This window comes from Chrysemys picta, chromosome 2 (assembly GCF_011386835.1).
Source record: "Chrysemys picta bellii isolate R12L10 chromosome 2, ASM1138683v2, whole genome shotgun sequence".
NCBI classification, from domain to species: domain Eukaryota; kingdom Metazoa; phylum Chordata; order Testudines; family Emydidae; genus Chrysemys; species Chrysemys picta.
The window spans coordinates 284,199,360-284,214,737 of NC_088792.1; the positions used below are offsets into that span (position 1 = coordinate 284,199,360).

A 15,378-nucleotide genomic window follows, 5' to 3' on the forward strand; every position below is an offset into this window, starting at 1 on the left:
TGGGGGGGAGGAGGGGATTTGATAGCTGCTTTCAACTATTTATAAGGGGGTTCCAAAGAGGATGGATCTAGACTGTTCTCAGTGGTACCAGTTGACAGAACAAGGAGTAATGGTCTCAAGTTGCAGTGGGGGAGGTCTAAGTTGGATATTAGGAAAAACTATTTCACTCGGAGGGTGATGAAGCACTGGAATGGGTTACCTAGGGAGGTGGTGGAATCTCCTTCCTTAGAGGTCTTTAAGGCCTGGCTTGACAAAGCCCTGGCTGGGATGATTTAGTTGGGGTTGGTCCTGCTTTGAGCAGGGGATTGGACTAGATAACCTCCTGGGGTCCCTTCCAACCCTGATATTCTATAGAAGGCCATTTGCAGAGGTAGGAATCGACTCCAGAACTCCTGGCGTCTCGTTGAGTATCTTAACCAACAAGACCAGCCTTCCTCTCTGTTTTGTCTAGACTTATTCTGGTATAAGCTAAGGTGTATACTGGTACTACTCCCTGTATAGATGCACCTAATCTGGAATTAGTGGGAAGGCATACTTACCTAGCTATTTCAGTTTAACTTTCCCAGTGGCACTTTCCTGTGTAGACAAGCCCTTGGTCTCTGTGGCCCATTCAGTTCCCGGCCTCTGATAAGATGGACAGCAAGAGGGCAAATTAGCATTTTGTAGCCATGTGCATTGCTGTGTGTTGGGAACCAAAGCAGAGAGCACTTGTCCATTGTACCTAGCTCTCAATGGGAGCTTTCACTCATGACCAACCTGCGCTGGATTTGATCTGGTGACCTAGCAGTGAGAGACTTCATACCCCATTACCAATGCCCTCGCGAGTCCACCACACCCAGTCCTGAGGCGCACAGCTGTGGTAGGCACTGCGTGAATGAGGACTCATAGACTTTAAGGTCAAACGGGACCTTTATGGTCATCTAGTCTGATCTCCTGCACATCGCAGCCACAGAACCTCACCCACCCACTCCTGTAATAGACCCCCTAAGCTCTGGCTGAGTTACTGATGTCCTCAGATCATGATTTAAAGACTTCAAGTTACAGAGAATCCACCATTTACACTAGTTCAGACCAGCAAGTGACCCGTGCCCCATGCTGCAGAGAAAGGTGAAAAAATCTGAGGGTCTCTGTCAATCTGACCCACGGAAAATTCCTTCCCAACCCCAAATATGGCAATCAGTTAGACCTTGAACATGTGGGCAAGACCCACCAGCCAGACACATGGGAAAGAATTCTCTGTAGTAAATCAGAGCCCTTCCCATCTAGTGTCCCATCACTGGCTGTTGGAGGTATTTGCTGCTAGCAGTCGCAGATCCGCTACATGCCATTGTAGGCAGTCTTGTCAGACCATCCCCTCCATAAACTTATCCAGCTCAGTCTTGAAGCCAGTTAGGTTTCTTGCCCCCACTGCTCCCCTTGAAAGGCTATTCCAGAACTTCATTCCTCTGATGGTTAGAAACCTTCATCTAATTTCAAACCTAAACTTGTTGATGGCCAGTTTATATCCGTTTGTTCTTGTGTCATCAGTGGTGCTTAACTTAAATAACTCCTCTCCCTCCCTGGTATTTATCCCTCTGACGTACTTATAGAGAGCAGTCATCCCTCCCCTCAGCCTTCTTTTGGTTAGGCTAAACAAGCCAAGCTCTTTGAGTCTCCTCTCATAAAGCATATTTTCCATTCCTCTGATCATCCTAGGAGCCCTTCTCTGCACCTGTTCCAGTTTGAATTCATCTTTCTTAAACATGAGAGACCAGAACTGCCCAAGAACAGCTCCTAGTAAAGAGGGGGACTGGGGAAGTGTTTCATGCTGTGAAGGGCATGTGCTCAGTTGGGCTACTCTTCTCCCCTGCACCCATTGGTTTGTTGTGGGAGTGGTTCACGAATGCTAGCGGGTTGGTTTGTTATTGTAGGGTTGCTCACAAGCCCTTGGGCTAGACATGCTGATTGGTGATGGCTGGGTTACTCTGAACTGGCAGATCTTGTTATTTTATTGGGATAGGGAAAGGGGCAACATCACTGAAGCTTTTATTTTGAATGGAACAAAGAACATCGTAAAGTGTGTGTGCTTTGGAAGCCGAGGGAAGAGGGGAAAGAGTAGGTCCGACTGTAGATAGCTTTCCATTTGTATTACTTAGTGGCCAAACCCCAAGCCCTGGCTGGAGTCCTCTTGATGGATTTCCCCCTGCCCCGGCAGCCCCTCTCTCCAGCTCACATCTGTCTGCCTCCCAGGCAGAAGGGGAAACCCATACAAATGAAGGAGTGTCTGAAAGCACCGGCTCTGCTGTCACTTTCCATGATGAAACGTCACCCGAGCCATTCGCAGAATAAATACAACCCTCCCTCCTTCGCTCCTTCATCTTCATCAAGGTTATGTGCTGACAGCTAACTAACCCCAATCCCACTCCAGCACATTCTTAATGCCGCACAAATCACTCAATAACATCTGCTGACATCGTCTGTGATTAAAGAAGCCCCAGAAAGCAACCTTTGCCTCTCCTCCCAGCTATCCTCTTCTCCCTGTCCCGCCCGACCCCAACTCCGTCTCTCAAGGGCTCTGCAGAGGAGAAAAGGGTTGAAATAAACGGGGACCTTCGTACATCACCCTCCTTTATGCAAATCCCAGTGTTGCTGCTTCTCGGAGTTGATGGCTGGGGTGTGATTCATGCAGGAAATTGTTCAAACTCATTTGTTCTTGTGCTGTGCTTGTGTCTGGGTGTGGGCCCACCTGTGTATCATTGCAGTAGCGCCTAAGGGCCCCAATGTGCCAGGCATTGCCCAATCACCAATTAAAAGATAGTCTCCGCCCCGAAAGGTTTGCAGTCCGAGAAAGTCCCTGCTCCCTCCAAATCAAGGGAACAGACAGAGGTGGTTCTGTGAAAGAAGAGGGATTGTCTTGTGGCTCATTCACCGTGGGCCCCTTGGTCTCTTTGCGGCTCAGCTGCCCATCTGTAAAGGGGGATGACAGCTCTGCCCCATCTCAAAGGATGGTTGTGAAGGTAAATGCATTAAAGATTGTGGGGCACTTATGGATATGGGGGGCAAATAAGTACCTAAGATGGATAAGAGCCCTGTGCCTCGACCCCCAGACCAGTTATCAAGTAATTAACCTTCTCTGTGGAGATACTTCAGTGTCCAGGTCTGTGAAACCAGCACCTTTCATCTGGGCTAAATCTCCATACAATAAAGCATTGCACAAAGGTGCCTCATTTTACAGCTGGGAAACTGAGGCACAGAGCGGGGAAGTGACTTAGCCAAGGTCACACAGCAAGTCAGTGGCAAAATTGGGACTAAACCCCAGGTTTCCTGAGTTCCCAATCCCACGCCCTGCCTGCTGGTTGAGGTTAAATGAAGGACTCTGCCTAAGGGGTTTTTTAAAAAATGAGGTTCGGCAGGTACTCCGCGTCCCCACTCATGTGGTTACAATCCTCCCGCCGGGTTTTGATCTGATCTGTGGCTAACTTCCGCATCGCAGCACATTCTCTCCTCCCCACTCTGCTCTCCGCTGTCTAAAGTTGAAGTGAGGCTGCGGACAGGCAGCTGGAATCCAGAGCTGTCGACTCAGATTGACCCTGGGGCTTGGGTTAGCTTGGAAGCAGCTTTTTGGCCTTGGGGAAATGCAGTAAAAGAGATGGAGTCTGGGACCCTAATCTGTTTTCCCAGCTCTTGGGGTGGATTCAGCTCCACCATCTCTCGCACAGCTATGGCCCAGGCCCATTTTGTGCATGATCCTTTGCGTACGTCCCCCCTGCCCCACCTCCTGACCCAGGGCTCCCTCTCCCTGGGTGGGTTTGCCCCTTCATGTCTCCCTGTGCTTCCGAGGGTGCCCTTTGCTCCGTGGTGCAAAGTGTGTCTCTTTGTGTTACAAACTGGCTCTCCTGCATCCAGGCTCTGTATCCGTCTGTGTTGATCCACAAGGGGTATGAGTCAGCTGATGTGCCACATCTGGCTATGACCCCATCAGGTCTCCTGAGCTAAGCGGGGCAAAACCTATTTAATGTGGGGCTGGGAGAACTTCAATGGAGAGTCCACTGCTGTAGGAAGTGGTGTTGATGATCCAAGGCTGATAGGTCGCACCTTTCCCTCTGAGCCGATGCCCAGGGGTCTCTTTACACAGCCTAATGTTAGCAGGACAGCCTGTCTTGTGAATGATAGAAACTGCAGCACTGGCCACTGGTAACCATTAAAGATCCTGCAGCACTTTTGCAAGAGTTGGGTGTATTAATCCTAATCATCTGCTATGATTAATTACATTCCGCTTTCCCTAAGTCCCCGGCAGGTTCCGTTGTATTTAACGTTCTCCTTCCCTTTCTCTTCTTGACTGTTGCGTGCTGTTCCTGGGAGCTGTGTAGCTGCCGCGGCAATTCATCCCCGAGGCTGGATGCCCTTTGCTGTGGGTTTCAAAGCACTCGGGGATGAAAGATGCTGCTGGATATAAACGCAAGTAATTACTAGAACCGGCAGATCTGGAACAAGCTTTCCTGGGACTCCCCTGTTGCCCCCCCTCCCCCCCATACACACAGCTGGAGAATTTGAATGCATAGAGTTTAGAGGCAGTAGGTGGGTCTCTGGGATGGGAAGACACGGGGGACCCCATCCATGATGGCAAAGGGCATTTAAAGTGCAATTCAGACAGCAAGATGCGAGGGGAAGACTAGAGAATGTTGGCAAGTGGAGTGTCTCATCTACCGTTCTGTCAGCATGGGATTGTTTCTTCTTCGGTGGCAACTTCCATTCAAGCATCTCTAGGCACTTTATCAGTGTAAGTCAAGCCTCTACGTGATACCCGTATGTAGATGAGGAGCAATATCCCCGTGTTACACCTCAGGAGTAGGACAGGGGACCCACCAGACACCAAGTGCCTTACTCAGTCCATCTTCTATTGATTTTCTGAGTCTAGACCTCGTGAGTCATTCCAAAGGGATCAAGTGGCTTGTCTATCTAGCACATTGAAATAGCTCCTATCACCGCATAGCCAGGTCCTCACGGGAGTAGTTCTACTGAACTCAATGGACTGTGCTGATTTATACCACCCGAGGATCTGGCCCATAGTATCTTAAGAGTTGAACCGTCATCCAGGAAGAGTTTCCCTCATCCCTTGCCCAGAGATCCCTCCTTCCTCCCGTTGTGTTACGCCTCTTCCTTCGACTTTTGTCAGACTCCTGTTTCTGAGTGAAGTGGCCATGGCTTTTTAGGGACAAAGTGTTGCTGGAAAGGGTCAGAGTGAACTCATGGTGTGACGCTTCCTCTTGGGGAGGCTAGCCCGCTGCTCTGCCTCTTCCAGCCGAGGCCTCACCCTGACTTGCTGCTCTCAGCCCCCCTATGGCCCTGGCTGGGGTGGAGGGTGGGGGGCGGTGAGCTCTCAGCCTAAGCTAGGAGCACGTTGGCGCTCTCTGTCTTGGCTCTGGCTGGAGCTTGGCGCCCCTACCCTGTTCCGCCTAGGGCCCCGCCCCATTCCGCCCCTTCCCCTATGGCCCTGCCCATGGCCCTGTCCCCATTCTGCCCCTTCCCTTGCAGCCCCACCCCTGTTCCGCCCCCACTCCATCTCTTCGCCCCTGAGGCCCTGCCCCCCCATTGAGGCCCCGAGACCGGCTTAGCCTCCCCCAGCCTCCATTATGCGCTGCCTATGGGTAAACTCATCTTCTCCAGAAGGAAAGTCAGAGGGAAGGCAAAAAACAAGGAAACGAGGACCATAACAAAGAAAATGAACCCAACCCCCTCTCCCCCCACAATAGCTGCTAACCCTTGACATTGCTGGTGAGTTGACGGGCTTCACAAAGATGACTCCATTCAGGCGTAGCTCCAAGATCAGTAGCAGGGGTGCTCCGGCTCAGTGTCTCTCTAGCTGGAGTTCCTGGTCTAGGAAACTGGCACCCCACCCTCACGCTCAGTTCCCTTCCATGCATGGCGTTCTCCTTGTGCCGCCGGGTGACAGATGCCATGCCGTTACTCTAGGCATTTCCACTGTGCATTGGCTGTTTGCTTCAGCAGAAATAAGAAAATTTCCGGCCGGTTACAGCCTTCTCTGCTCTCAGTTTATCATGGATAAGGGCATGAATGTGTTTCTCAGACATTAGGACACAGCCTTTAAGGGCCATGCCATGAGAAAGGAGAGCTGACTGATACTGGGGAATTTCTTTAAAGAAACTGGAGGTCCCAAGGAAGATTTAGCACTCTGTGATTTGAGTTGTATCCCTGTAGGATGTTAGCCATGCTCCAAGAGGGGAGGGACATATGAGGAATTAGAATCCTGTCATGTGACACGTTTAAGCTGGTAAGTGGAGCTCAAGGGGTGGAAATGGGGAAGCAGGAAGCCCCTGGAGTCCTGCAGGACATATCTGAGCTGGGGGGTAGAAGAGAAGTGGGAGCAGTGGAGTTCTTCCTTCATGGGAAGGTCCTGTGGAATGTGATATAAAAAGAGAGCCTTTCTGTAGTTATTGAACTATAAGAAACACAGATAATGGTAGCCTACCATGTAGCTAACACTGAGGTAGCACTGCCCTCTGCTGGTCAGAATGAGAACTGTGAAACTATGAGTCATAAACCCTGATTCGGGCCCCTCCAGAGAAAGATTCCCCATTAGCTTGTGTGGTCATAACCTGTCCTTCCGAGGCAGGACCACTCGAGCTCTGTCCCTGCTTAGACATTGTTATTAATATTAGGATTAAAGGGCTGAATGTCTGTGGGGTGACATCTGTGGAGTGCTAGGTGGACATGGATGTGTTCCCGTCTCATCAGAAAGGCAAGAGAGAGTGATAGCAAAAGCACAGGGCTAGAACCTCATGTTAGTTCAAACAGGGAGAGAAGGTAGTTGCAGGCAACCAGAGAGAGTTCCTAGAGGAGCAACAGCAGTGATCCCGGGGCTGGAAGGACTCGATTTCCCAGGAAAGATGAAAAGAACTAGTTGACTCTCCCAAGGGGAGAATTTGAATGTCTGTAAGAAATAGCCCTTGCCCTGCAGACATTGCACTAGGGGCTCCTGGGGAACAAAAGGCGATTTTCCTTAGGGAGCCTCTTTCAGTCTCTGTCACAACCTGTGTCCAGAAGGCAGATTGGAGAGGAAGTGTCTTGTGGTTAAGCTTCAGGAGCAAGACTCGGATGATCTCAGTTCAGTTCAGCGCTGTCACAGACTCCTTAGGGGAGTGAGCAAGGCACATAGTCTCCCTGCGCCTGTAAAATGGGGAGAGGAATACATCCTTTCCTCCCAGTGCTTGTCCGGTTAGACTGTAAGCTGTTCAAGGGCTGTTGGTTACTGTGTGTTTGTACAGCACCTTGCACAAGTGGGGGCTGCTAGGGGCTACTAGAATATAGACGACTAATAAGTGGAGAGAGAAACAACTCAGGGGGGCTTCTTCACCCTGGCTCCTACAGTACCCTTGAGCTAGGCTGATTGCATAAGCAATTGGAGCCAAGGTCTTTTCTTGCTGTTTCCAGAAGTCTCTCTGCATAGCTCTCTGCTTTAGCTCTGTTACACATAGTTAAACCAGGGAGGGTACTTTCACTCTGAACTTGCCAGACTCTTTCTTGCCTTTGGATTGTCAGGAATAAATTCTGACTCGTGTGGGGGCAAAAATCTGTTCCTCTTCAAATGTTTATCCTTGCCGAGGTGGGGGAGCCAGCTGTCACCGTTCTGTGGTTGCTTTTCTGTCTCCGTCGCTAGCAGAGGTAGAGCTCCGGTCTTGTGTTGCACTCAAGCTAAAGAGGAGCCGGTGTCCGTGACAGACCCCGCTGTGATGGATGATTTGATGGGTTGTGTCTGCTGTAGGCTGAAGTCAGGTGTGTCTAAACTGCATACTAATCCTGGGTTTGTGGAATCCGGGTTTGGAGACTCAGTGTTTCCAAGTCTATGCTTGAGTGTCCACACTGCATTGTAAACCTGGACCCAGGTCTCACAACTGTGCTAAAGTGTCCATACTGTACTATACACACAGACCGTCTGATTCGGGTCTGCGGCTTGACTTGTATCCACACTGCAAAACGACAAGGTTTTGACCCGAGTCACAGCAGGACGGACTCAGGCTCTGACCCAACCCCCTAGCAGGGTCCAAGGACGGAGGTCCTGAGTGCCTGCTGATCTGAGTCAGACTGCTTTGTGTGTGGACGGAAGTGGGAGCTTGGACTGAAACCTGAGCCAGAGGCCGGATGCAGTGTGCATTGTAGATACAGCCATTGTCCACAATACTCGAGCCGTCTGTCCTTCCGTGAAATCAGAAGGCGGATCAGTACTTCCCCGGACATATTCAGCCAAACTGCTATTGACTTCACTGGAGGTTTGGCCTGTGTAAAGCTTGTGGGATTGGGCCCTTAGCCAGTACATTGCAGGATGCTGGTCTGCCCACACACTGCTGGGTTTATAGCGCATTGGGCTGGAGTTCCAGGTGTTCGTGCATTTATTTTTTCTCTTAACATTTCCCACTTGAGCAAGGATGCGTTGAAGGAGAAACAATATGTTTATATTTCTTATGGCAAGCCCTTCCAGATGGGACGACGCGCAGAGGAAATCAATCCTGAGGCCTAATGGCCGTAACGCAGTGTCCCATTAACGGGTCTGTTTAGTTAAAGTTTGTTGGCTTTTACAACATGAATCCTGGAGTGTCTGAGGCTGTTAGAGGCTGGCAAACGTTATTTAGTATTGACCTGGGCCAGGCTGCCCCTTATGCAGGAAAACCTGCTTTGCAGGGGACTGGAGACTCGGAGAGTTCCAACTTGTAGAGTCTCTTTGGGGTTCGGCCTTTAAATTACTGGATCTCAGGACACCTGATGCTGTACCTACCCCTGTTCCTGGCCCTCTTGCCCTGCCGTGTTGATGTGGCATCCCCGCCAGTCACCGCTTCCGAAACCACGTCTAGGGAGTGTTTCACTGTGAGATGGACCAGATATTCCTAGCTGCGTCAGCATTACCTCACTGGGGGGTTCTCCACAGAAATAGAGCATGGCATGCTGTCATGGACTATGGCTTTCCCCTCTCACAAGCAGCATGACTTGATTCCCAAAGGGCACCCATGGAGGGGCTTCCTTAGGGTCAGAGAAAAGGGAGAATTGCTGGCAGAGATGTTCGTCCCTTCTTCTTTGCTCCTTTGGAATTAGACACTTAAGCAGGGCCCCCACTGCTCACTGAAGCAGAGGAGATGATAGAAAGCCTTTGCCTTAGCAATCCTTAACCATGGTGACCTGTCTTGGTGCTCACGTGGTCCCTGGCTGATGCGTGCAAGTTGTATTATAATTAAACATCTCTTCCTGTCCCCATCCTGGTCTGTTTTCTGAAATCTGGAGAGTGGCATGATTTAAAGCATGTTAGAACTCTGGTTAAGCGGTGGAGTTTGGCATAGAGAAATCTGGGCTATCAAGTTTGGCAAGACTGTCAGCTGGTGCCAGGCCTGGGGTTCAGATTTCTGACAGATTAAAGTACAGATGGATTTGATTTCCATGCCAGTTAGTGTCTGATCTAACAGAATGCTAGGACACCTAGCACTCTGCTTGCATAGAGTTTTCACAGCGACTTTAAGTGGAAATAAACCCAGGCTGCAGAAGTCAGATCTACCTTTTGAACCCTCTCAAAGCTCAGAGATGTTCAGATCTGTGATTTTGGTTTGCCCTGTAACATGGCCTGCAGTTACTCAAGAGCATGATGACCAACCACAGGGTAGACCGACAGGAAGCAGGGTACCAACCCCAAATTGATTGTGAGTTCTATATTTAGATTTCATCAACTGATTATCATGTGTAAACTCCTGAGGCACTATAACAGGCTAAACATGGAGTCACAGGTTCCTTGGGTACTCCGATCTATCTCGCCTCCCAGATAAGTTTACCTTTGTGCTAGATGGTCCCTTACATCAAGAATCATAGCTATATTCAGGTTACTCCCAGTCCCAAAGGACCAGTCACTTACCCCAGGTCAATTACACTTTAGATCTTACACCAAAGACAACCCTTGTAGCCAATCCTATAATAAACGATATAAACATTTATTAAGTAAGGAAAGGAAACAAGAGTGTTATTTACAAGGTTAAAGTAGGTAAACATATATACACAAATCAGTTACAGTTTTAGTAACAGAAGCATCTATAATAAGCAAGCTGTATAAGTCCTTTAGAGCTAACCCAGGCTGAACACTGGGGATCTCTTGCTTATGCCTAGGAAACTCCCCCGCTCTCCCCCCAGTCCAAGAAGCATAGAGATACTTGTTAGGGGTTTTTATCCTCCTCCTCCCATGTGCTCTCATCTGTGAACTCAGCTGATAGGAAGAATCCATTTGCCTAATTCATCATCATGGGCGGGGGTGGGGAGAGGGGAAGCAGAAAAACAATGTCTTTTGTCTTCTTTAAAGTCCCACAACAGTCCATCTAGTGTTGATGGACCTTCCCTGTTGGCCAGGATCAGCTGGAGATCAGCTAGTCAATGTCTATCTCTTGTCTGGTGATTTACACAGTCACAGAGCCTCATAATATAGCCACTCAAATTGCACCTTACAATACTGGTTACAGATGCTGTGAGATTAGCGCATGCAACGATTTACAAGAATTCAATAAAGTCTTAACACTAACCACATTCTTATCATCCTAATACCTATTTGAACAATACCAACACACTTGTAAACAGGTGAGCCAGGCTGATTCCAGCCATGTCTTTCTCAGTGTTCAGCAGAGACATGGGGACCTTGGCATGAGCTGACACCGGGTCTGCCAGTGTCATAGAGCTGGGAATCAAGCACAAAATTAGGCTCTGGAGCTAAAGTGTGGATGTTGGACTAGAGTTTAGGGGGATTGGGCCCATCTCTAATTTTATGGTCTCTGATGTGATAGAGCTCAACTGAATGAATTCGAGATCTGCTGGAAAACTGGGTGTATGGCTCGACATGGAAAATTCCTGATGTGTTAGAAATCTGACTGTACAGAGCCCTCTTACAGGCTAGCAATGAACTGACTGGCTGCAGGAACATAGGTCAGTGGAAACTGAGTACATTTGAGTAACTGATGTGTCCTGCTGTGAACTGTGCTCTGAGCACATATATACCCAGAACGGGCCTAAGGCAGGCGTTCTCAAACGTTTTCCTAGCGTGAACTACATTGTTAGAGAGAGTGTTGTACAAAGCATATCCCGTCTCCCCTTGGCGATCACGTATCATCCCTGTAGGAACTACACCAAGCACTTACATGGCTAATTCACGTTAGGGGAGTATTTATGTATTTTTAAACTCTCTTGTAATGCAGATTTTTAACAGTGAGCGCGATTACGCGGTGGAACAGCTCACCCAGGGCTGTGGTGGATTTTCCATTGCGTGTAGTCTTTTAATCGAGAAGACTTTCTTTCAGAAAGATCTGCTCTAATTCGCCCAGAAGTTAAGGGCTAGGTGCAGGAATCCCTGGTCGGGTTCTCTGGCCTGTGTGATGCAGGGGGTCAGGCTAGATGATCATAATAATCCCTTTTGGCTTTAAAATCTGAGGAGCTGGCACCATGGGACCAGCCTGTACTGTCTGGACCACGTTGGGAGAATCACTGCCATCAGACAATGGGCAACCAAGCATTGGCCTGCTAAACCCAGGGTTGTGAGTTCAATCCTTGAGGGGGCCATTTAGGGAACTGGGGTAAAAATCTGTCTGGGGATTGGTCCTGCTTTGAGCAGGGCGTTGGACTAGATGACCTTCTGAGGTCCCTTCCAACCCTGATATTCTATGATGCTGGCAGGTCCCCCGTGCACTGCCGGGCCATCTGCCAGGCTCCTAGCCCTAAAGATGGGGTGACCTGCTTTAATCTGCCCTCTCTCAAGGGAGCGGATGGCACCATTCCCTCTCTCATGACCAGGCCTCTAGTTTGCACAGTCACCCTGACCGGAGCACGGGGACCCCCGGTGCATCCCGGGGGAACATCAGATAGATAGAGGGGATGAAGAGTTTTGGTTTGGTGATGATGTAATCCCACCTACCCCCCTCGCCCCGTGAGGGCATGGCCTGGCAATGCAATCAGCTCCCCCCAAGGGGGATAGTGCCTGTATCTCCCCACCCTGCCCTTAAGGTGATAGGGTCTCCTAAAAATGTTGGAGTGCCCCTCTTCCACCTCCCCGTGGGTCCCCTGTGCCCCAGTGTCTCCAACAGGCTTCAGAGCGCGCTGCACTGACCTGCCTGCTGCAGCCGCTCCTCAGCAGGTGGGGAGCCCCAGGAGGACTTTGCACCCAGATCCCAGAGCCAGGCGAGGACGCGTCAGTTTGTCTTGACCCCCCCCCCCTTTTCTCCCTTTTCTCAACTAGCCCCAGCAAGAACTTTGCATGTGGGGTGTGCATGTGTGTGGGGTGAGGGATGGGGTGCTGAAGGAGCACAGGGGAAGGGGTCCTATGGGCAGTGGGGGGCATAGGGGCAGGGGTCTCGGGTAGTGGAGGAGCCCTGTGGGAAGTGGTGAAAAGGAGGGAAGGGGCCCATTGGGGTGTGTGGGGAAGAAAGGTGGTGGTGGGGGGTTAGAATCCTTGGGCAATGCTGGAGGTTTATGGGGGGGGCATAGACCCTTGGGCATGTGGGGGACTTAGGGGGGAGGGTTATGACCCTTGGACAGGGGAGAAGGGCCATTTGGCAGTGTGGGGCACACAGGGGGAAGGACCCTTGGGCATTGGGGGAGCCCACGGGAAGGGTTAGGACCCTAGGATAGTGTGGGGGATGCATGGAGGGAAGGGGAAGGATCCTTGGGGGCAGTGACGAGGGGCGCACAGGGGGAGGGCAAGGATCCTTGGGGCAGTGGTGGGGGATTTACGGGGGGGGGGGAGAGGATCCCGGGGCAGCGCGGGGGGGCGCACAGGGGGGGGAAGGCTCCTTGGGGCAGCGCGAGGGGGCGCACGAGGGGAGAGATCCCGGGGCAGCGCCGGGGGGCGCACGGGGGGGGGGGGGGGAGAGGGTCCCGGGGCAGTGGCGGGGGGCGCATGGGGGGGGGAAGGGAAGGGGCCCGTGTGGGGGCTAGCGCGCCCTGGCCGGCGGGGCTTGGAGCGCAGCGCTGGGCACAGGTTGCCGCCTGCGCCCCTCTCCATCCTGCGGAGGCGCAGCGCAGGGGCGGCTCAGGTGTGGGCGGCCGCGGGGCTGTGCGGGGCGCAGCGCCCGGGGCGCGGGTGGTGCGGGGCGCTGAGGAGTTCGCTGGCTGCCACTGGGAGCAGGGCTGCGGTCTCCGTGGGTATCAGGCTGGGCAGCGGCCGGGGCTCCCCAGCTCGGCGCGGGGCTAAGGGGCCGCCTCCGCCGCGGGACCCACCACCCACCCCTGGCAGAAACTGCCCCGCTGCCGGGCTCCTGGCTGGGCCGCCCCGCACGGCGCGGGGGAGAGGCGCGGGGGGTTCCCGGGGGCCACGGGCGAGCGGCAGGGGAAGGAAGGGGAGAGGCGCAAACCCTGGGTGGAGGGAGGAGATGGGAAGCCGCAGCCAGCCTGGCGTGGCAGAGCCCAGCTGACCGCAGCGTGCAACGCAGCCGGAGCTCCAGGGCGCTCCCCCGGGATCCGCGGCGGAGCAGGAGCCCCTGGGGCCGCTGGGCAGGCGAGGGCTCCGGCTCGGGTCAGGGGCTTCCGGAGAATAACCCCAAACTCCCTGCCCCTCTCCCCCGCAGCCCGGGCTCCGCAGAGCGGCAGGTCAGCGAGCGGAGCCGGTGACACGCTCCCGGTCACCGCGGAGGGGGAGGCGCCGCTGAGATCCGCTTAGCCGACAACACCGAAGGCGGGCGAGCGACCTCGATTCTGTGTTGGACTCTGCCCAGCATCGTCCCCGGGGCAACTCCCTCCCTGGGAGGGGGCCGGCGCGTCTCACACAGCTGGGCCGGGGGCGGGCCGGGGCGTGGGGAGAGAGCGGATGCTTCCCCGAGTCTCAGATTTACTGAGAGTTAATAAAAAAACTCTCTTCTCTCTTCCTTTTCTTTCCCAGGTGTTGCTTATGGCCACAAGGGGGAGCCCAAGTCCGAACATGGGAAGATCGGATTGATTTCGCGTAGAGTCTCATAAACTCTCTCTTTTCCTGTAAGCTTGCACCTGTTATGTCCAAGATCTGGCACCTGCCTGACAATTACTTTGAGTTCCATAGGACCAGAGACCTAGGATGAGGAGCACTGGCTTTGCCCTGAACCTGCTTTTGATATCCCCACTCTTCTTAGTGTGGACAGTGGTCGCCCTCGACCTAGGACAAACTCCTTGCACCACCCTGGTCCAGGGGAAATTCTTTGGGTATTTCTCCTCCTTTGCTGTCTTCCCATTGAACTCTTCTCTGTGCTCTTGGATTATCCAGAACCCGGACCCCAGGAGGTACACCTTGTACATGAAGGTCTTGAAACCCACTGGCCTATGTGACCACCAGCCGATACGCACCTACCAGTTCGACTCTTTCCTGGAGTCCACCCGCACTTACCTGGGTATGGAGAGCTTCGACGACGTGCTAAAACTGTGTGACAGTTCCACTAGGTACTCCTTCCTCCAGTCCAACAAGCAGTTCCTCCAGATGAAGCAGACCATGTCCCCGGCAGAAGGTGGGCACGTGCGACGGAAGCCCACCAAGGCTCAGGAGCGGGACTTCTCCGTGGAGTACCTGGTGGTGGGCAATAGGAGCCCTAGCAAAGCCGCCTGCCAGATGCTCTGCCAATGGCTGGACACCTGCCTGACCACCAGCAGCAGCTCCCACCCCTGTGGCATCATGCAGACTCCTTGCTCTTGCTCCGGAGGAGAGGTGCTGGATCAGCCCAGCGAGATGTTGGGGCTACCCAAGAAGAAGGAAGATTGTTTTAAGGATGGGATTTATTTGGAAAACTGCATGAGCAGCCCGAAAGACAGCAGCCAGGTGGAGTTCCTGGGTAAGTGCTGAAAGCTCTTTGTGTTTTGGGTGGAAGGGGGGGCATGTACGGTAGGTAGATCTCTCCTGGCCTATTTTATTTTTGAGACTGCGCCCATCTCCATGGTATCTGAGCCTCCTGCTCCCTCATCTTAAAGCCGTTATCCATCCTAAGTAGGATCAGTAATTCCGGTGGCATTTGATTAGCATGTAACTGAAACGCAGCGCAGATTAACAGGAACAATGCTTTCATTGTTTCTCAGGCTTCGTGCCTTATTTATTTGTTTCTAATGGCGCCTCAGAGACGATTTGAGATTCTGACCCATCAACAAGCATGTTTCAAAAGCCCCCTAACCCCACAATAAACCATGCCTGAAGGGGCCATGACTCAAGTCACCTCTCACGTCAGGTTCCACCGTGCAGCCCCATCCCCATTTAGTGCATAGGAAATATGTAAGCTGAAGTGACTTCCAGGGCCAAATCGGACTGACACCAAATCAAGACAACATGAATGGAGATTTTGATTACGGTCCCATCTGTAACTGTAAAAGCTCTTCAATACTGTCTCTGTGGGTAGCTGGGGGCAGGCGATAAATGTTTTC

At 52.2% G+C, this 15,378-nt stretch overlaps 1 protein-coding gene across 7 annotated transcripts in view; it reads left to right on the forward strand.

The window, feature by feature from the left end:
* ADGRB1 (adhesion G protein-coupled receptor B1) overlaps positions 1 to 15,378 on the forward strand; it is a 380,951-nt gene that overhangs the window by 91,103 nt on the left and 274,470 nt on the right. For 6 of the 7 annotated variants that reach the window (XM_024102700.3, XM_065586325.1, XM_065586324.1 and 3 more), the window contains exon 2: positions 13,883 to 14,798. In XM_024102700.3, the coding sequence (XP_023958468.2) occupies positions 14,054 to 14,798 (745 nt within the window). In that variant the 5' untranslated portion in view covers positions 13,883 to 14,053. Of the gene's footprint in view, positions 1 to 13,439; positions 13,594 to 13,882; positions 14,799 to 15,378 lie in introns of those variants that run through there. The other variant, XM_065586323.1, reaches the window with a different exon arrangement.